General features: G+C 41.5%; 1 protein-coding gene across 5 annotated transcripts; it reads right to left on the reverse strand.

Moving 5' to 3' along the window:
• Positions 1-927: 927 nt before the first annotated feature.
• On the reverse strand, positions 928-20409 carry LOC103480489 (active breakpoint cluster region-related protein). Of its 5 annotated transcripts, XM_008435447.2 has the most exons (23): positions 20231-20409; positions 18722-18913; positions 18437-18534; positions 15955-16059; positions 13419-13652; positions 12828-12935; positions 12702-12753; positions 12567-12619; positions 12000-12137; positions 11746-11867; positions 11434-11590; positions 11222-11341; positions 11017-11092; positions 8690-8785; positions 8429-8503; positions 7608-7705; positions 7355-7453; positions 4145-4308; positions 3746-3885; positions 3381-3515; positions 2576-2681; positions 2239-2380; positions 928-1131 (listed from the first exon to the last, which is right to left on the reverse strand). In XM_008435447.2, the coding sequence occupies exons 2-23, from the start codon at positions 18771-18773 to the stop codon at positions 1030-1032; spliced, it is 2472 nt and encodes an 823-aa protein (XP_008433669.1). In that variant the 5' UTR covers positions 18774-18913; positions 20231-20409; the 3' UTR covers positions 928-1029. The 5 variants fall into 5 exon arrangements, with proteins under 5 accessions (XP_008433669.1, XP_017165759.1, XP_017165758.1 ...); XM_017310270.1 differs by lacking the exon at positions 20231-20409 and having other exon boundaries at positions 8429-8500; positions 18722-19013; XM_017310269.1 differs by lacking the exon at positions 20231-20409 and having other exon boundaries at positions 18437-18531; positions 18722-19012.
• Positions 20410-21432: the final 1023 nt, after the last annotated feature.

Here is a 21432-nt window from a genome sequence, read left to right on the forward strand (position 1 = left end):
GTGTGATTTATGCTGCTGGGGGCGACGGGGTGTTCCCGCCATCAGTTTCTTCCCTCTGTTACGGCGTCTGCACACACACACACACACACACACACACACACACACACACACACACACACACACACACACACACACACACACACNCACACACAACACACACACTCTCTCTCTCTCTCTCTCTCCGGTCTATTAGTACCCTGAGAGTCAAACTCAAGAGTCCAGGATTAGCCATCAAAAGGCTGATTGAAGACAGGAGGGAGGGGAGGATTCGGCTAAGAGGAAACACTAACCGGGCCTTTGCAGGTGGTGCGACGAGAAAGAAACTCGCATCTGTGGCAGGGGCGGGTCAAACGCAGGCCGTGTGTGTGTGTGTGTGTGTGTGTGCGTACGTACGTGTGCTCCTGACTTTTACGGGGCATACACCGCGTGGTGAACTCCGTCTAGTTGGATTTGAACCACGACCGATTGTATTTCAGGCTCGGAGACGGGACCGGTGACCTTTTGACAACATGTGCTCCCCTGATTTTTTATTCCTCAACTGCATTTTAACTTGATGTTCCTCCGTTTACCACCCAGATCATCCGGACAGGCCTGCACATTTACAGTTAAAGCGTCCGTCTCTCTTCCCCCTTTACTTTCCTGGACACCTTTTTTTGTGAATGATTAAAACAGTTAACAGAGTGTTCAAACATGAAACTGCTGAACAGAGGGGGGTTTGTAGTGTTTCTATAGCACATAGAAATATTTTAGCATGGTGGATATGGAGGTTACTTCTGTTGCCCCACAGCAAGATGACACTGTTCAAATCCCATCTTTCTGTTTCGAGTCTGAATCTTCAGTTTTCGAAAAGCAAAGTGAAACTGCCACATGGAGTGAAATTCAAAACCTCTAAAAGTTGCGAAATATGACAAAAACACCAATTTCGTGTTCTGTTAAACAATAAATTAAGTTTATTATCTTACAGCTGAGCTTAAACGTGCCCCCTCTTGTTACGTTGACCTCCCGCCGGCCTCCAGGCGGACGGCGGGCTCACATGTGGGTGGTCTCCTCTTCGGTGTCTGAGTCGTACGGCAGAGAGGTCTGGGCTTCAGGGAGGTTGTTGCTCTGCAGGAAGGAGAAAACCACCTGGACCTGAACAGAAACACACAAAAGGCTGTCAGCATAAAGAAGAAAAGGAGCAGAAGTTATGGAAGTGTTGCTGCGACAATTGGCTTTATTATTGTTGTCCTATTTAAATTAGAAAAAAACACAAAACCATATATATACATATATATATATATAAAACAGCTGGAATTGAGACTCCACTTTTCCTGGTGAAGCTAGAGTTAGCAGCCGTCATGCTAATGTTGGCAGACATCTTTTCCAGGCTTCATCAGGGCCTTTTGCTGCAGAGTGAGTGCATGCTGTCATATTTTTATTCTAACCGTTACTCCTTTTACTCCCCACGTTGTCGTTTCATTTCTACATTTGCTACTCGCTGCGCCAGATATGGCTTTGGCAGCAAGACGGACAATTACGCAACAAAAGAAGTAAATATTTTTCCTGCAATCTTCTCAGGCACAGTAATGGGACAATATTGTTTTTCTAATTTCTCTGGACAGCATGGTGAGATATTATCTTTGCTTTGCTTTCACTTTTGTTTTTCATTTTGCATGTCAGGATGTCCTGTCTCTATTTTCTGTGTACCTCACTACCTGTAAGGTACAGATAGTGACAATTAGCAGTTTATAAAATTGCATTTGCATAATCTGCATCACTATTTTGTGACCTGACATGTTTCCAAACAGCAGAATTTTGCCCTGGTCTTGTTCCCCATCGAGGATTTATATTAAATGATTAAGATAATGATCTACCTCAGACTGCTTATAACATTTTACCAGAAACTACTTTCAAAAGTTTTGAACTATAAACTTTAATGTTTTTGTATTCTTCTAAAGCGATACTTGAATTAGTACTGCGCAGAGAATATGTTGTGAAAAACGTTTCTGTCTGCACATCGATTTAGTCACATTTATAAATGTATATATACATGTGGCTAGAAAGACATTTTTTGTCAGAAGAAAAAGAAAAAAACATCACACCATTTTTCACACCATCCATCGTGTTATTTGTGTGCGCTGGACGCCGCCTCATTAAAGTGTAAACCAGAAGTTAATGAAATATTTCTTTTCGTTGCTTGGTTAAAACTTTTCAGCGTCGTCATTTTTCTCCAGACGAAACGTTTTATTTTGTTCTGACCTGTATCACCACCTCCTTCGAGATGTCCACTGTGACTCCATTGTGCTCCAATCCTGCCGCCGGGGGGCGCAAGAGGCTGGGACCAAAAACTGTAGCCAGGTTCATCAGAGTCATTTTGTTAACATCTTGTCTCTTAGCAACTCTGAAAAAAAAAGTAAACCAAATATAAAACTACTTCTTTATTTTCAGGTTCTTGTTGCAGTCTGACCTCAGTGTGAGGATCCTGTTACCATGTGATTTTATAACATAGTGGCTCCGAAAACAAACATTCGGTGGATTTAGAGTGTGATTTAAATTGCAGCTTTGCGTTTTCGCGACGAGCAGCGGATTCGCAGACCTTTGCAGATGATGCATGAGGTAGAGGAAAGTGTTGCGGTTGACGTCAGGACTGGACTGCAGCAGAGAGAGCATGGAGACGAGCCGCGAGTTCATGTCCTGGATGTCTGCAGGCAGAGCAGAGTTACAAGATGATGCTACAGTAACGGCTGGTATGGATTCATGCAGAGATATCAACAGGAATCACAAATAAAATTTTTATGGTTTTTTTTAAGCTTTAGATCAACACAAAGCTGTGCAAAGTTCAGAGATGGAAACAAAACGACTAATTTTTATAGGTTTTTAAAAATTAAATCCAAAAAGTCAGACCCCTGCACTCTGTAGCCCTGAAATAAAAATAAATCAAGCTTTTGCCTTCATCTTCATTTCTTTTTTCTTAGCCTCTTCTCAAAGCAGGAAAGACAAGGGAATATATTGTAATAAAGGAGAAGTTTATTTTTCTGCATAAGATCCAGACTTAGATACAGGAAAAATACTTTCCTAAACATTAGTATGTTTGAAGTCGGAGCAATAACTAAAAAGTTTTAAACAACTGGAACTGAGACAAACAAGCCTGGAGGAGGAGTAACATTTTTCAGGCTAGTCTGCAGCTCACAGATTAGCTTGAAACAGCATAGATCACTCATTCTCAATGAAAGCCATTTACTTTAAGGCTTTTGTGCACATCCTCTCCAGGGGTGATGTATAAAAACAAAAGGAACTTGGAGCTGACTATAATTTTTCAACAACAGCCTACGAATTCATAACTTTAAAATCCTCCAGGTCCGTTTCTGAAACTTGGTGTGTTTGGGATGTGTTGGTCTTACCCAGAGTTTTTGCCAGACTCTGGAACAGATCCGGGGGCACGAGAGGCTCTGGCAGCTCTCTGAAGTAAAGTTTGAGGACGCCAGACACCGTGTTCACTTCAGCAGTTCTCAGTCTGGTCACTGCTTCCCTCAGATCTGAGCAGACAGACGAGGCTAATGATTATTATTGTCACTGTTACCCTATCGACATTGATGTGCACTTCCTTCTCGGAGCACGAAAACGCACGTAGCGAACACAGTGAGTGTTTGCAAGCACGTTTATGACCCCAATGTTCTCGCAGTGATAGCGTGAAACTCGTGCTCGGGTCAATTTGAAGTCTATCTGCATGAAACGTGTTGCGTTTTCGCCTGCTGCGTTTTCTTACTGGTGTTGAACACGGCCTTGAGCGAGCAGATGTCCGTGGCGGTGCCTGAAATCCTATAGATTCCCACCTCGTCCATGCCTCTCCGCTCCACCTCCTCCACGCAGCATCTCACCACATGAGGAACCAGCACTCCTTCCTGTCTGAGGACAGAAATATAATAGTTAGAGGGGAGGGGGGATTATAGCGTCTATAAGCAAGTCCAAGCTGACTCAGGAGTTGTTTCGGTCCTGTTCTTGCTCGGGCCACACTTCTGCTTCGCCCACTTCACCACAGAGACCAACCACTTCTGTTCTGTCACGCCATCGAGCGCACAATGGAAACAGAACCGTGCAAGGAACTGCCGCTTTCGGCTTTTAGGGAGCTCTTCTGTCACCGCCGAGATATCAGACAGGCACTTACTGGGCCACCTTTTCGATGGGGACACAGAAGATGGGTGGCTGTTGAATCGGGGTGCCTGGTGCTTCCAGTGGGTGTGGACAGTACTTCAGGGAGAGAGTCACCTCCAGCTGGCCCACCTGGAGGGTCTGCCTCCTCCACCGACAACTCAGGCTTGTAGAGTCCAACTTGGCAAGAAGAGATGCAAAAAAATAAGATTTAACTTAAGACTTGCTTTATTCTAAATAACCTGCCCTAGCACACTCAGACAATATATAATGTTTTCTACATCTCTTCAAATGCAGCACCTCTGCATTTTTAGCTGAGGCGTACTGTCATGCAAATAAAAAAACATCCAACTTTTAATTTGTATGCATTTATTTAGTGAGGGAAATGAATCCTACGTTAAAACAAATATTCTTTGCTTTTTTTGTTTTTGTTTTGCACAATCATCTGTAAAGCTCCTCATAAAATGGAGCTGAAATATTTTTTGCATTTACTTTTTATAAAGTTAAACAACCTGTTAGTTAAATGAGTAATCCATCGCTTTCTATTTCGCTGTGATGTAAATGTGAAAATAATAAGTAGCGCTCTCAGCTGTAACGGCCTCTATCCACATTCACTGCACAAGACTCCACTCCTGAAGGAAAAGTTTGATAAAGATGGCTGCAAAAGATTTGGACAAACCAATGGAGTACTGGGAGAAGATAGTCTGGTCAGATAAGAGCAAAGCATCATGGTCATTAGATGACTGAAGGAAGAATTAATGAAGGGTTACATTTACTGAAAGTGCAGAGAAAGGACACGCCCCTATCCTTTATGGAAGAATGGGTCAAAATCACATCTGAGCAACTTAATAAATAGTTTCTCTATACATGAGGCGATTTTAAGTGAACATAAAATCGTTTATCAGGTATACAGAGTACATTTCTGTAAGTATGTTAAATGCCAATTCACTGTCATTTTACATATAAATTCATTTGTGGTCGACTTTGCTTAGATGTTTTTTGAATGTGTGAATTATTTTGCTGACATCATGGTGATTATTTTTTTTATATCAGCAGCAACTCCTTTGAAATATAATTATATCAATGTGACATACAACCTAAAACAAATAAATAAATAATTTGCAGCCATTTAACATTTGCTGTGGGTGCAAACATGCCTGATAATAGTATGCATCACATTCACACATCACTGTATAGCAGAATATGCAAACAGTAAAAACACACAAACACTGCTTGTGAAAGTCAAGGTCAGGTGTTTCCTTTAGCAGAATAACAGTTTTACAGCTTCTGTTATGCGTATTATAAGATGCCTGTAGTTGTGCAAATGACTCATTTGCATGTATGAAAGCAAGAAAAAAGAGGAATGGCTTCATGAAGAGGTGGGGCTTCCTCACTTTCTGACGCCTCTCTGCCATATGTCACAACTTGTAAACACTTCTAGCTGCTAGCGCCGTTTGGTTCTTATTGGATCGAGCTTTCTGCTTTCACCATGTAAGAGACCGCTTGTTCTGCAACATTAAGGTGAAATTGAGTGAAATTTTAAAAAATGACTGATTTAATTGATATATTTCATTACAAAGCAAGGCTTAAACTTCAGGATAAGTTCTTAGCAATTAGAAGGTTAAAATACAAGGAGTTCTTCCAATCCTACAAGACCAATTCAATCCTAAATTAAACATAATCTTGTTGAGTATTCAATTATTTAAGCTTCAGTTGTTAAAAGAACTAATAAAGTGCAGGTTTTTTATGTTAAAAAGACATTTTTGGGATTGAAACTACTTCTTTGGAAAGTTACAAAACCTTGCAAAACTATCCATGTCCTTTGATTATTTCCACGTGTTGTCATATTAGAACCACAGACTATTTCATATTAGATCAACACAAACTAGTTCAAAATTATCTTTTTTATTTTTTTTATTTCACAGATAGAAATCTGAAAGGTGTGACCCGCATCTGCTTTTAGCCACCATGAGGTTGATGCATTCTGGGTGAGGCTCACCACCCACAAAGCTTTCTGCATGTAGGTTAAAAAGTTTAAAGTTGCTTTCGTCTAACCAGAGCACCGCCTTTCACACGTTTACTGCTTTACCTTAGGATGCCATAAAGTCCTGCAGAATCCTGCTAACGATCAATTTATTGCATGAGCTGGATCAGAGACGAGTCTGATCTATGGAGGACAGTTGGCCACAAGGACCAGGGGGACGGACAACTATCCTGCATGTCCCCCCAACATCAAGCTACATTTGCCAGGAGAGACTACATCAAACTTCTCCAGAACTTCCTCCTTGACCACATGAACTGCACACATTTGAACTCTATTTTACTAATTAATCTTGTTGAATGCACTGGACTTTATTGCGAGTTTTCAGGGTAAAATATGACTAAGGATAAATGCATGTCACCCGGGGCACCTGCAGAAAATCATCAGAGTTGTGATAACATCACAATGTTTTCACTGCTCTTGACCCACAAGAGCACAACCACATCTCTAGCGCTCATCATGTGTATGTTTACACATGATGAGCCACAAACATAAGCCACATGCGCATAGCCAACAAAATAGCAGATCTAATTTATTTTATAAACTATACTAAATAATAAAGACAAGAAAGCAAAGCCTTAATTTCTACTGTTTTGGCAACGTTTAGACTAGATTTAACTGTTGAACCCTCCTGCAGTTCAGCAGTTGTCACGGTCGGCCAACCAAGTAACCCGTCAGCTCCTCAGTTCACGAGAAAAAAAAAAAAAAAGCTGTTAAACCGGCGAACCCCGCCAGAACCGTGTGCACGGTAAAAAGCTCAGGTGGGGTTCACTCGAACCCTCTCAGAACTGCAGGATGGTTCAAACTCCACTTACTTGTTTTTAGCTAGCTTCACTGCACGTTCCCATTTAGCTTACAGGAAAAAGCGCCAAGCCGCCAAACAAATAGAAGTAAACTAATAACATTTAGACTTTGACTCACACAGACGTGCACTAGGTACAAGATGCTTTGACACAAATGACCTTTTTTCCTTTATAGTAAAGTGATTTAGATAATAAAATACAAATAACTACTTTTTTTTTCTTACAGTGCATACAGCTGCAGGCGCTACTGCATGTCACAATTTTTAAATCTGCTATTAAACATTCTGAAGGCCATGCATAATTCCTCTTCAGAGTTTTGCACCTCAAACCCTGAGGCCCTGAGCAATTCTCCGCTGGGGTTTGTGGGTTTGTTCTTTTGTACCTGTACAGTAGTTTTTCCCAGAACCGCCTCCTCCCCATCTGACTGGCTCACGCAGAGCACCATCATCTTCTGTGCACCGTCCACTTGGAAGGACAGCTCCTGTTCGAGACCAAACAGAGGCTGTTAGCGCTGGCACCAACCAGCGACTCGCTCCCTCGCTATTTCGGTCTTCAGCTCTGACCGTCTGCTGGATTTACTGTACTCGTAAAGTTTCAAGCTTTGCTGGTTCTCAGGTCCAGGCCTGCATACACACCTGGTCCCAGAGTGGGTTGAGGCTGCGGACGGACGAATGCGTCTGGGCTCGTTTATCGTAAAACTCATAACCATCCACCTCCACGCACACATAAACACCTGGAACAGAAGCAGAACCGTCTTCATCGCTCACAGACCGTACTGACTCGGTTATAAATTTCTCCTAAAATCTCTCTATACATCCTGGGTGTTCAAAGTGAAGCTGGGGGGCCATTTCCAGCACTTGGAATGGTGCAAACACGGCCCGACAGAACAAGCAGTTGAAGCAGATGGAAACCTACAATTTAATCAAATAATGGAAAATGCCACAACAATTTTGTATTTTAGTGGACGTGTTTTTGCTTTCATTTCAATTATATAAAACATTAACGCTTAAATGTTAATCAACTTTCAGTCTAAAACAGACTTGAGGTCCCCAATCATGAATATTGACAAAAAATAAATAACAGAGGACAGTTCACGCAAGAACACTTTGAAAATTAGATGTCTTTTAAAAAAACAAAATTGAGTCACTTTTTATTTTTCTGATCTGCAACGATTCACAGATTATTTATCGCAAGAAATTAGAGAACATTTCTTACAATATTACATGTTTTGTTCATTGGTGAGCAGATAAAAAAGAAAACTGTTCAATTATTTTGGATTTTTATCTGGAAATGTATTTATTTTTTCTTTCTGTAGGTACTTTTGACCAACTAGGCAAAATGTTTGAACACATACGCCCACTATTGTCACGTTATATGGATTTCAGGGCTTTAATTATTTGATTAGGCAATTCGTGTTCAGAGCCTCATACAGCCATTTAAATGTCAAGATACATACAAGCTGGTTCCTGCAGGCCAGAAGCCGAATGGATCGCCACACTGACAGTCCCACACAACGACTTCCCATCTTCTGCTGGTGAGATACAGAGACAACGGATTGAACCAGTCATTGAACGCAACACCCGTCCGGGACAGGCTTCTGAAACGTCGCCGTGCAGGACGAGGAGGTGAAAGCAGTGAGGATATCTGGGTTTAGACACAGGATGTGATCCTGTGGCGGAGGGAAAAATAGGCTTGTGGAGAGAGAAGGTGTTTGTACCGGCGACAGAGCTGTGTAGATGTGGCTGCTGCGTCATTCTCAGTTTCACACAGGTGCTGGTGAGCGTCAGCAGGTCTGGAGGGATGGTTTCGATGTCTGACAAACGACACAAAAGATCCAATCAGCTCACAGAACTGACGGTAGTACAAAGACAGCTAAACTCTAGAGATTCATCAGAAAAAAAAAAGTTTCGTAATCTGCTCATTTTAAGCTTTTCTTCTGTGATTTAACTGGGATTTCTTTATCTGTGCCTCAAAATGACACTTTTAGTTGAATTCCCAAAGAAACTACTTGTAGTAGAAATGTAATTAAGGTAAAGAAAAAAGAAAAAACATAATCTCACGTGTATTTTAGGCTTTTTATTTTACCAGGTCATGAATTAAGTTTATCACTGTCACAAGACAAGAACATTTGAAAGCATCACGTCTGACAGGTTGCTATAACACCTAATATGGTTGTGAGACTTTAACCCCGATTCCCTGAACTGAGATCACAACGACAAATAAGGTACTGACTCTTTGTGGTCGCTCCACATAACCTCCTTTCTCATAAATAAACAAATGATGGTTTTTTATAGGAGGGCAGCTGAAGCCACAGCATGGCACAGTAAAGCTTGAAAACATGGAAACTAATTGTTGAAGCGTAATCCTAGGAAACCAAAAGTCTGCACTGCTGAATAACAAAGTGGAAGGTTTTTTATTACCTTTTAATTATATCGGTTACACTTTAAAACACAATCTGTCTTAAAATCTGACGCTGCACGACAATAGAAGGCTTACATGTGGTGCCTTACGACAGCCTTTATAGCTCCCAAACGTTTTCACATTGTGTTCTGTTCAAAACCACAAACTTCAATGTACTTTATTTGGAAACTGAAACATAGTTTTCTTTTTTTTTTACAAGTAAAATTTGAAAAGTGGGACATGCTTTTATAATTAACCACCCTTCATGGAGTATGTCTTTGGTTTTGAAGAAGTGACATAAATTTTTTCCCATTTCACCCAATAAATAAAGATCAGGCTGACTTAAAGATGTAGAAACTTAACGTTTCTGCTCTGGTTGAGGGCATGGGAGTCGGTCGATTTCTCTCCGAACTTTTATCGTCAAGCAAGTGTCGTTTGACGTAAATCGAGATAAACACAGTGCTTTAGCTCCATAGTTACTTCCTGCCCTAGATACCTCACTGATACGTAGCATGACTTATAGTTTGATAAAGCTATGTAAGTGGAGGGTGAGATAAATAGAAACTTCACTGAAGTACTTCTTTATGAATATTGATAATCTGGGCTCTGATCAGAACAGTGTGCACAGAGGGAGCCGTCTTCTCTCTGTGTGGGCAGAGGAAGATCAGCAGGTCAGCGATCCGTCCAGTCTGACCCAGATGGTTTGATTTATCTAAATTATGTCTCATTTACACATTACACATGTGTAAATGATATATATATATGATATATATACATGTGTAAATTATATATTATATATATATATATATAGAGAGAGAGAGAGATATGACACATGATCAATATCAACAAAATACGTCTGGTTAGATGGAATGTTCAATAACTTCACTGAACTCCGATCCAGAACCGCACAGCATTCTGGGGGATGTAGGCAGAGGAAGGGCTTTACTCTCATATACCAGCTAAGCAAGGCTGGTGGCACCAACTAACTCACTCTCTCTTTGGTTACCTAGCAACAACTCACTCTCTCTTTGTTTACCTAGCAACAACTCACTCTCTCTGTGGTTACCTAGCAACCATCTGTTGAGCAAGTTTCACATTTGATCTCCGTGCCTCATGTTTTATTAAAAACGAAAAACAACGATGTGAATTGAAAGGAGACAACAACCTGAGAGGAAATTGTGAACGAAACACAAAATGTCAAGTCACCAGTTTGCCAGTATTTCAGATATTTAAAACCTACAAAAAAAACCTAATTAATAATGATCTATTTTGACTAATATGAAACTCTTATATCGTGATGCGTTTTTCAGCCATGAAACCTGAATCTGCTCTGATCTAAACATCGCAGGAAGCCGAGCATCCTCTCCAGTCTCAAGTCTTTTGCAAGATTTCTTCAAACAGGTTTTTTTTTCCTGTCTATTTTGACAATTTCTCACAATTGTCCTTCCTCATCACAGGTGTGCACAACTTTAAATACTAAACAGCGACACTGAAGTTCGCGGTTGAAACGTGGAAAACGTGCCATCAGATTACAGAGGATGACCATACAGGCTCGTGATTTTCTATTTTCTAGATTTTTCCTGTATCCACTCAAACGTCAGCGACTGTAATCATGCGTTGAATGTAAGCTGGATGTGAACTCACTTCCTGTGGTGAGTTTGCGGATGGTATCTCTCCACTCTTCCAGTTCATACAGAGAGGAGAAGAACAAAGTGTGACTCTGTAGTGACAGAAACACAGATCCTTTCATAGATCTTGTTCGATATCATTTAGGACTGTAAATGTAGCAAAAACGTTACCAAATGTGTATGTGTATGTGTGTGTGTGTGTGTGTGTGTGTGTTTTGTACCTTGCCACTGGGGCTGTGCAGGTCCAGTCTGTAAACTGAGGAGTGTGTGAGAAGCAGCAGCTCCATTTGTTCCAGTTTCTTCCTGTTGCGAGCCGTCCAGGTCAAGCCTCTGGCGCCCTTCTTCATACGGAGAAATGTTGATGTTTAACTACTCGCTTTGATAAAAACAGACCTTTTTAAAAATAAAAGTAATAATAAAAAAGGACACGCACCGGATTCTGCTGCAGCTGCTGCCGCAGGAGGAACATCTTGGTCCTCAACGTGAGCAGGCGAACGGTGGTATCGGGAGGATGCTCATGATCTGCCACCCAGCGGGTCCTGAGCCCGGCCAGAGGCAGGTACCAGCTGAACCTGTACTGGTCCTGCTTCCTGGAACCAACACAAGCAGTGGATTTCAGGGCTTTCACAGTTGTCACGTCGCTGTGGCGACCGCAGCCGCTTAAAATTTGGCATGAAGAGACCCGGGCGGCACGCGTCGACCGCGTTTCCCACAAAGCGGCTGCGCGTTCAGGTGCGGCGCTCACCCTCTGCCTGCGTGTTTGAATCTGGTGCACAGCAGGAGGTCGGTGTACAGGAAGAAGTGACGCAGGCTGCGGACGCCTTCGCTCGCATCCACCACAAAGCCGTCGCGCATCAGCTGTCGCCTCTGGCGGGGAAAAGAGAACGAGCTCAGCTCTGAGGAGGGTTTTCATTCTGACAAGTCTCGCCTGTCTGCGGTGATCGTGTTCGATCCGCTCCGAGCTCAGCTCTGCGGGAGCTGAGATCCTGCGGGACTCACCATGCCGTGAGTGAGCGTCACCTCCCGTTTGCTCTGTGAACTCTCGTTGACACCAGACAGGAAGCTTTGAGACAGTCTGAGAGCTTCTTGTAAGGCTGCGTAATCTTTGTGTTCCACCGGCGTCGTCTTCAGGAGATCCTGCCAAACCACAGACAGACAGACATTCTTCAGTCAGAATCAAAGCCGAGCCGAGGAGAGTTTTTTTTTCACATCGAAACCGGGGGGTCCCTACGTCTGGTTCAGTTCGCAGTTTGATCATTCTCTAAAAAACTAACAGTTTGCAAAATGCACTTTTTATTTCTGTCCTCTAATTCCTTCCTGTCTTCCTCTATTGTGTCCTACATTGGTTCCCTATTTACCTTTCCTTTTTTATGTCCTTCCTATACTTCCCCCCCCTTTTTTATCCTTTCTAACTTGTGTTTTCCATCTTTTCTCATTTTCGTCCTTCCTTCTTCTGACTTTTTCCTCAATTTGCCATATGATTTTGATTCTAAAACCAACACAAAGCAAGCGAAACGTGTAGAAACCCTGAACGAGGACTCGTGTAGCACTCCGAGGTTTTCTCACCCGCAGCACTAGTGTGGTCTTAGTTACTCGATCCAAAGGCTTATAGAGCAGAGCTGCAAAAAGAAAGAGAAAACATCAACTAGACACGGCCAGGCTTGGATGTGTCCAATAAGAATAAATATCTACTCTTCTTACCTTCTAGAGTGCATGCCGTCCGAGCTTTGTCGGCACCGTTAATGTACAAGGTCTGGAAAAGGCAACAGGTGAAGTGATGCGCACACAAAGATTTATATAAAAGTTCACCTACAGAGCCTTATGTACCTCAGCAAGAGTCCGAAAGAGAGGGTTCGCTTGTGTGCACTTCCTGACCACTTCCACCGCTTTTTCGTAGTTTTCGATGAATCCTCCGTACAGCCCGAGATGGTTTACCTGGGAGAAGAAAAAGAACAACAACAAAAACACGAGGTGGTTGGAAGTGGTCCGTGAACTTCCTCTGGTGTGAAGTGAACCCTGCTTTGCTGTTGTTTTGTCTGTTGTTGATCCAGCATTTGTTGGGCCTCGCAAACGTGTTCTTACTTTCACAATTTTGCCCCATCAAAGCACAAACTTCAGCTGTTTGTATTGGGATTTCATGTGACCGATGCAAATGAGGAACAGTTTTAAACACTATTTTTTTTTTTTTGTATATTTAGCATCATGCTAAATATACAAAAACCCTGGAAGAAAACCTGTTGGAACCTAAAAAAAATGACTTCCAGCACTAAACATGAAGCCAGAGCTTCACTGGAGCAATTTAGATCAAAAGGATAGTCATGTGTTTGAACGGCCTAGTCAAAGTGCAGTCATAGATACAACTGAAAATCTATGACGAGACTTGAAGCGTAGCTGCACCCAGGGCAGAAGCAAACGTACCAGTTTCAGAAACAGGTCTCCCATCTCCAGCTCAGAGTTGCTGCACGACGTCACCGTTTCCTGACCAGAGCCGATGTCCGGCGAAGTCTGAGAGCCAAGTCGGGCCTTCAGGCCGGAGTAAAAGCTCTGGTGAACGTCTCTGAGCTCCGGGATCTGGTAGAAAACCGTCTGCACCTGCTGACTGGAGAGCACCGGCTGGGACGTCCCGGCCGAGGCCCGCAGAGCCTTCATGGGCTGCGGAGAAAAAATTATAATAAAAAACTTTTTTTAAAAAAAGCTGAGTTCAATAAAGCTAACGGCCAACTGCTGGTGAAAATAACACACTAAAATAAAAAAAGGAGAAAATGGGTCTGAAGGTGTGAACAACACGCGACCGCTGAGAGCACACACACACACACACACACACACACACACACACACACACACACACACACACACACACACACACACGCACACACACGCACACGCACACACACACACATCTGCAGAGTTCAGTTCTTACATGGCAGTATAATGCGGTGCGTTTTCATGGTGATAACAAAGTCACATGACTAATGCATGCAAACTACTGAGCAGAACCACCAGCATTCACCTTCTCACTAGATGTTTTATTTCACTTAATTTCACACACAGAAAACGTTTTCTCTCTTTCTTCAGCGCATCACGCCCGATGAGAATGGGGAAACGGCAGAGAAAAAAAAAGAGAGAGAGAGAGAAGAATGCCTTGAATGCATCGTGCTCTCATTGTTGCACCATCGTTTCCTGTCTGAAAGGGGAAATACGCTGCTGGTGTCCAGCTCTGTGTTCATGCTGTGGGAGTTCCTCACCAGAGGTCTGAATGATGCACAGCTGAAGATGGGATTGTGGGGATGTTGAACTTCTCAGGATGTTCACTTTGCTATGAACATGTCAGATCAAATCGAACGTTTTGGCCTGAATGCAAAACAGCAGGTCTGACAGGAAGCTGCTGCTGCTGCATGTGCTGGAAGGTGCCGCTTACGCTGTTCTAGGCTGTGGCAGAGAGAAAGTTTTGTTTATTCGTGAGATGAAACTTTTTAATTTACGAGTCCGTCTGTGTTCTCACGCTCACTTGTACGTAAAAGATTTGCATGGGAGAGAAACGGCATCAAGTGATCATCTGGGTGTCTAAACTCAGCTTTGGAGAAATCTAGTATAGACACGCCCAGCTGCTGCCCTCCAAACACCGTCTAACAGTTTTTATTGCTACTTTAGCTGGTGCAACTCATCATCCTGAACGGTTTTCAGTTTGAACAACCTGTCCGAAAGTCAAGGTGGGCTGCAAAAGTACTGACATTGTTTCAGGAGTAGGAGTGAACCGATCACCAATGTTCAAAAGAAGATTTTTACAAATACCGATTTTTTTTTTTTCACTAATTACACTTTTTTTCATAACTGACCATAATTGTTATAACGCAGCATTATGCTACAGACATACAGACATACAGACAGACAGACAGATTTTATTGCAGACAGACTCAAAGTCCAAATCACAGCGGGAAAAAAGAGCAACAAAAAACCCCCACTATCAATAAAAATAAAAAATAAAAAGTACATCAAAAAGATCCCTAACCATTCAAGATGCAATATTAAGGACTTACTGATCAATCGGTGAGCCCCTTACATTAAGACTTACATTTTTCTTTACTAAAAAGCTAAAACTCAGTCTGATTTGATTGATAGTGTGTGTGTGTAAAAATCAACATGTTTTGATGTAAACCGTTCCAGCTCTGCTTTTCTGCACTTCACATCAACATTTTCTGTCATTTCTTGTAACAAAAACAGGAATTTTGTTTGATTTGTCATCTACATGTCTGTGCAGCAACTAGTAGTGAAATTACTGTTGCATAATTCAGAATAATGGACAGGAATAAATGTCTTATATTGCTTCCTCATGCAGAAAAGATCAAGTCACAAGCTGAATTTACTTGTCAATCGGCATCTTAAGTGTTTGGTTTTAAATAGGCGTTGAATGCTTCCGCACCTCCCCCATGTTTTATTTTTAGATTAAGTCACATTAGCTGAGAACTGCTTCGTTTTGTAAGAAAAAGGGGAACCTTATATACAATGGTTGAACAATCCACAAATAGGGAAGCAGCCACGTTTGGTGTAATAAGTGACATCTGGCCGAGCGTTGCTCACTGAAACAGCCGTTTGTATCCATTTTCAGACAGAGCGCAGTCCAAACACGAAATGAAAGATTACCTTCAGCTGCACAAATACATGCATGAATTAAATAAATGAAGTGGTGGTGGTGGGGGAGGGGGGAGGTGTCGCTAACTCAAACTGTTACTTTTTCACGAGTAGCTGAACAATAAAAAGGAAGTTATGCAGCAACAAGCATATTGGGGGGGGCGGGGGGGGGGGTTTCAAATAAGTGTGCATTAAGGGTTTGAGTGCAACAAACTTTAATTTGCATGACTTGGTTTAGAGGTTAAGTAAGAATACACTGTGGTCAGACTGAAAACAAAGTGTGTGAAAAAAATTAATGATAGAAACAAGAATTTGTTAGCGTTACCGCCAGCAGGGCGTCCAGCTCCCTGAGGTACACCTCCTCGCTCTCCAGGATGCCCCTCAGGACCACCAGCCTCTTCTCCAGCATCTCCTCACGGCTGCATGGTGTCTGGGAGAGACGCATGAAATCAGTCAGTGAAATGGACGCGTTGCTGCCGCACAAACTGCGACGCTACCAATGAGGCGTGAGATGGTTAGCCGAGATCTCTCAGGTGAATCATCTCAAAGCAATTTGAATAAGCAAATTCGTCATCTTATTTATAGATCTGGTCAGACGTTTGCATGCGCACATCAAAGGCATTAAGAGTTAAAATTGATTTGGGATTCAAAATGATTTATTTGAGGTTTTTGTCCAGGGTGAAATGACGATGCAATTTTAAGGAATTCATGCGATTTCTTTGGGTTTATATGACATATGTGTAGATGCTCTAACTGTACCACCCCATGCTAATACTTGGTTAAACATTCTTCAGCAATGTGCAGAAAAAACACACTTTTTATAGCTGCCTACTAGCTTCTGGTAAAAATGTTGTGTTGCATGCAACTCCTGACTTTTAACCACAAACAGCCCACCTCACAGGTTCTGGTCTGACATAAACTAGAAGATTTTGAAAACCACATGGAAATTACACATCACCAACGACTGAGAGGGTGGTGCTTCAAAACGACGCCTTTGAGCTCCACCGACACACAGAGAGAGAGAGAGAAGTCAAGTATCTGCTGGCGAGCAGGTTTGTGGTTGGATGAGACGTAAATTTATCTGTCTCGAGATCAGAACTATGTTGAACACGGAGGTGGTAGCATCATCTGTTGTTGTCGGTCACTTGCTGACGGCCACAAACATAACGTAGTAGATTTGCAACTCGCTAACAGTCATTTAAACAAATATTGTTGGGGGAGTATGTAAATGTTTGAGCTGGTTTGCATAAAAAAGACAGAGTAACTTCAAAGTACTTCACTCCGTCAATACTTTGCAGTTTGCAGTTGTTGGTCATTTAACATTTTGCATAAAGCATGAGTCACATTAAAAGGCCAAAATTAATCACCCTTGGCGAGCGTATGTAAACATTTGCCCATCGCTGCACCTTTTGTCATTGACTGAGTTCAGCTTCTCGGCTGCTTTAAATAAGCTTTAAGTTCTTCTGGTTTGGTTTTCAGCAGCTGCTGTCTGAACTTTGTCGAAAACGATGCCTTCAGGCTCAAACGCAGTTCGAGAGGTTTATCTGCATCCGTTCGTTTATATTTTCCCTGCAGCTTTCCTGAGGTTGTCGTTTTGCATAAGTGGATGTGGGTGGAGGTCATCAGCCAATCAGTGAAAAATGGACAACTGTGCGGCTGATTACATTTTACTCCCAGAGGATATCTTTATTGCTCAATTTTTATTATTTATTTTACTTCCCATTATCAATTCATGTTGCTATTAGAGACTCCTTAAAAGCAGAGATGATAGAGCTGTTATCAGTTTTCTCACATGAAATCTGCCAAACCACTGACCTCTTGACACATCTCCTACATAAAAACCAACAAATAACACCATGCTTTTATTGTGAAAGTCTTCTTTGTTTATTAAAAATGTATTGTGCCTTTTTGTAACATATTTTTGCCATTTATTCTTGATTAACTGTTTTTTGTTGTTGTTGTTGCTTCTACTCTGCTGGAAACACAGCACTCTCCACATTTATTGGGACTATTGATTAAAAATGTTTGAAAATTCTTAAAATAAATAAATATCTGCTACTGCAGCAGCAGTTTTTCTTTAAGAAAACATTCTTAAAGAGAGGGAAAGAAGAAATAAACTCTTCTGTGTAACTCTTGTTGGCGTAGAAGCATTTTTTATTTTTATTTATTTTGGCTTTTTTTAAAGTCAAAACGTATTGAGGAACCTATTTTTTTCTTTTTCTTTTTGTCCTGCCATGTAAAAGTGTCTTACCTAATTTGTCTTAGCCACTCTGCAATATGGAAAAGACGTGAGAACATTCCATTACGTCAAATTACGTCCTCATTTCTAATAAATCTTAATTTGGTATTTCATGACTCATCCTGGTTCTCGTCACTTATATTAAAGAACTACAGTTTCCAAAACAACCACACACACAAAAAAAAAAAACATGGAAGAACGAAAGAGGAAGTAGTAATCCAAAGAGGAATTGCAATCAGTGCAGTGGCCTGTTACGTACAATTTACGTTCAGCCTTCGTTTGCTTTGAATAAGGCAAACTAAAGTTTCACAGACATGCCACAAAACATGAGGTGAAAGTTTAATATTTCTCCGGTACGTGTAGAGAAATAAGTGCTGAAGGTTTCAGAAACATCAAGGATCCCGTGTGTGTGTTTTCCATTTGGCCCTTGAACGCGTCATCGTATTCCTGCTGGCATTATGGGAAATTAAATCACTGAAAGACTTAACTGCCCGCCAGAGACAACAAGAAACCCAAGCGGCGTCCACTGAGTGACGTGATGAGACATTTGGGACGCGGACAAACTCACCGGGGTGTCGGGGAAGTCGATGCTCTCAGAGCAGAGAGGGGAGAGGAAGCAGGAGACCGCCTCCTCATGGAAAACATCCTCCAGGGCCTCTCCTCCTGCTTCCCACAGCGGAATAAACACAAACAATCAGCACCAACGAGGAAGCGGCTTTTAAATAAAATACAATAAAATACAATAAAATAAAATAAAAGCTCCGCGTGAAATGACACCAGACAGATGTGCTGTCAAAGCAAGATAAAGTGCATCAGTTGCATCCTTCCTCCTCCTCCTCCTCCTCTTCCTCACCTGCCGCTTGGTGGGACTCCAGGTAGCTCAGCGCCTCTTGGTAGACGTTCATGGCGGAGAGGAGCCCGCTGCTCGCCGCTCAAGCAACACGGGACTGGAGACGCGGTGCGCGATCGCACCCAGATGGGGGAGAGGAAACTTCCTCTTTCAGTTAAGGATGAACGTTAAGAGGAAAACACAGCGGCTTCCTGTCTGTGTGGAAAGTCAGTAAAGGTTGATGAGAACCGAGCACCTGTTGATTGATCCATTCCTCGCTGTTGCTTCCTGTGAAAAACGTTTTTTCTCTCTCTCTCTCTCTCTCTCTCTCTCTCTCTCTCTCTCTCTCTCTCTCTCTCTCTCAGCGCCGCTGTTTGCAGAGAGGCTGCGGCTCGAAACGTCATCACACCGACTGGACGCTCAAGTGGCTTTTTGCGTTTTCGGTTCCCTGACAAGCAGCTGTTAAACACTGACATTAATCATAAATCAGTATTTGGAAAGCAAACGAGGACAAAGCTGGAATGTATTGCAGAGAATAAGATGGCCGCAATGAATTCTGAGTCATTAATTTAGTTTGTTATGTTTGTTTTATGAACAGCAAAGACAAACAGAGATCGCAGTTTACTCCCGCATCTGGGTCTGAATGGCCTTTTTGTAATTCAACGGCGCCCCCTGGCGGAGATCACCTGAAGGCACAGATTCAGATCGACACCTGAGCAAACGAGACGATAACAAGGGAACTTTTTTTTTTTTCTTCTTTTTGTTTTTACTTTTTTGTTGAAGAGTTTTGTCATTTGCACATAGATACAGTCTGAGACAGGTATATATGTACAGGAACTATAAGACATTTTAGAAATAAAACAATAAAACTATATAATTTAATTCAATGTAGATGTTTAATTAAAATAAGAAAAAAAAAACATCTGTATTCACATTGACTTTACAGATTGTAAAAATACCTTTACAGCTCAAAATACTGCAAAACACAAAAACATCCAATACTAGACTGTTGCAATCAGTTAAAAACAAACTGTGAACCATCTGTGCCACATGAAAATATGGTTTAATTTGTAGAACTTCATACTTCTGGTAAAATTAAAAAAGTGGAAAAAACAAAACTCAACAGTTTGGTTTGTTCAGATTTACCAGTGTTTACTAATCCAATAAGATGATTTCAAACTCCCATCTCCATGAGAAGTGAGGTAGCTTTACAGTTATTCAGAGGAGGAACTTCATGCTGATAACATGGATTATCTGACAAGTTTATGACTTTAGTTCAGATTTACACATCTGGCCAGAAACAAATAAAACTAAATAATTATTAATTAAACACTTCTTGATATTGTAGCAACTTAACAACAGCAACTTCCTTTTAACGATCTATTTATTACATGTTATCTTTCCACTGAAGTTGGATCAGGTTCCACTTTCACATATGATTTGCAAATTTCTTCCTTCTGAGGTCAAAGGATGCAGCGGCTTAACTATTTTTGTTTGAAAAAAGAAAAAGAAGAAGAAAAAGAAAAAAGTTACCTTGTTCACCAGCAGAGGGGCTCTAAACGGGCTTCACAACAACAAAACGTCAGAGTGCTGTTTTATTCAAGCCTGTAGTTCCTGTGAACCCGGATGGATGTGGATGCAGGGAGCTAAACAAAGCGGTTGTTGTGCTACAAAACGTTTTTCCTGCTGCTGTGGTCGTTGTCTGGTCGCCATGGAAACTACAGGCAGAATGATGGAGACGCTTCGCACAGGAGGATGGTTCTCCTTTCATCTCCATGTGTTTGCGGTGACAGAAATTTGTGAGGACAAAAATAAAGTTCATAATTTGCATCTTATCTGATGAAACAAAACCAAACTGGAAATAGTTCATGGCGACACACACCGCTTCTTTAAAAGGACTGATCTTTGTGATTATGTTAAAACATTTCTAAACTCTTTTTTTTTTTTTTTACATAAAATGTAACATTTATCTCATGAAATTTTACTCTAAAATATATTAAAGCTAGCCCTTTTGTAGTTTTCCTCTTTTTTGACTCTAGGGGATTCCTCCAAAACTTGTAAGATTACAAGGTTAGTAAATCTCCTGCAGTATTTCTCAGTGATGTGAGCAACAGCCATTTGTTTCTATCCAGCCAAACTTGTCTCATCCGTCTCCTTACAGGAATACAATTCAAGTCAAAACATAATTATGAGATACAAGCTGGGCTTTTTTCTTTTTTTTTCCATCAGAGTGGCAAAAAAAAAGTACATTAGATGGAAAAAAACCCAAAAAACATTAAAAACAAGCTAGCTAAAATAAACTGGTTGCATAAGCACGCACATTTATGCACGTATATTTTTCAACTGAAATAGTCGAAGCAAATTTTGGTTCAATCTCAACACTTTGCTACATCGTAGCAGCATCCAGCGTCTTGGCAGTATCTGCCTGTTCTATCTTCATCAGATTGTGGAAACGTTTCCCTTCTGCAGTCCTCTGACCGAGTCTCTAGAGGCTTTCTGTCAGAGTCGCCTCGAGACGTCAGGAGTGGAAATATTTTCTCCAGCTGAAGCCAGACTTTCACCGAATTTGCTGAATGCTACGTCTAAACATTACACTGAGGAAATAGTTTCTTTTTAATCTTCAGGTGTCTTGGTTAAAAGTGAAAGATCTGGATACAAATTGACGGGTTTTTGGAAAAAAAACCCAAAAAAACATGTTTTTCATTTAAAGTAAAGCGTCACATTTGTCTTTTGTT

The sequence above is a fragment of the Poecilia reticulata genome, linkage group LG18, assembly GCF_000633615.1.
Source record: "Poecilia reticulata strain Guanapo linkage group LG18, Guppy_female_1.0+MT, whole genome shotgun sequence".
NCBI classification, from domain to species: domain Eukaryota; kingdom Metazoa; phylum Chordata; class Actinopteri; order Cyprinodontiformes; family Poeciliidae; genus Poecilia; species Poecilia reticulata.

Excerpts from the sequence above, each read along its gene's own strand:
- LOC103480489 (XM_008435447.2), bottom strand. The coding sequence starts at position 18,773 with ATGAACGTCTACCAAGAGGCGCTGAGCTACCTGGAGTCCCACCAAGCG. Across the intron at positions 13,653-15,954 it reads AGCTGGACGCCCTGCTGGCG|CCCATGAAGGCTCTGCGGGC; the intron begins GTAACGCTAACA and ends TTTTCTCCGCAG. Across the intron at positions 8,786-11,016 it reads CCGCAAACTCACCACAGGAA|ACATCGAAACCATCCCTCCA; the intron begins GTGAGTTCACAT and ends GTCGTTTGTCAG.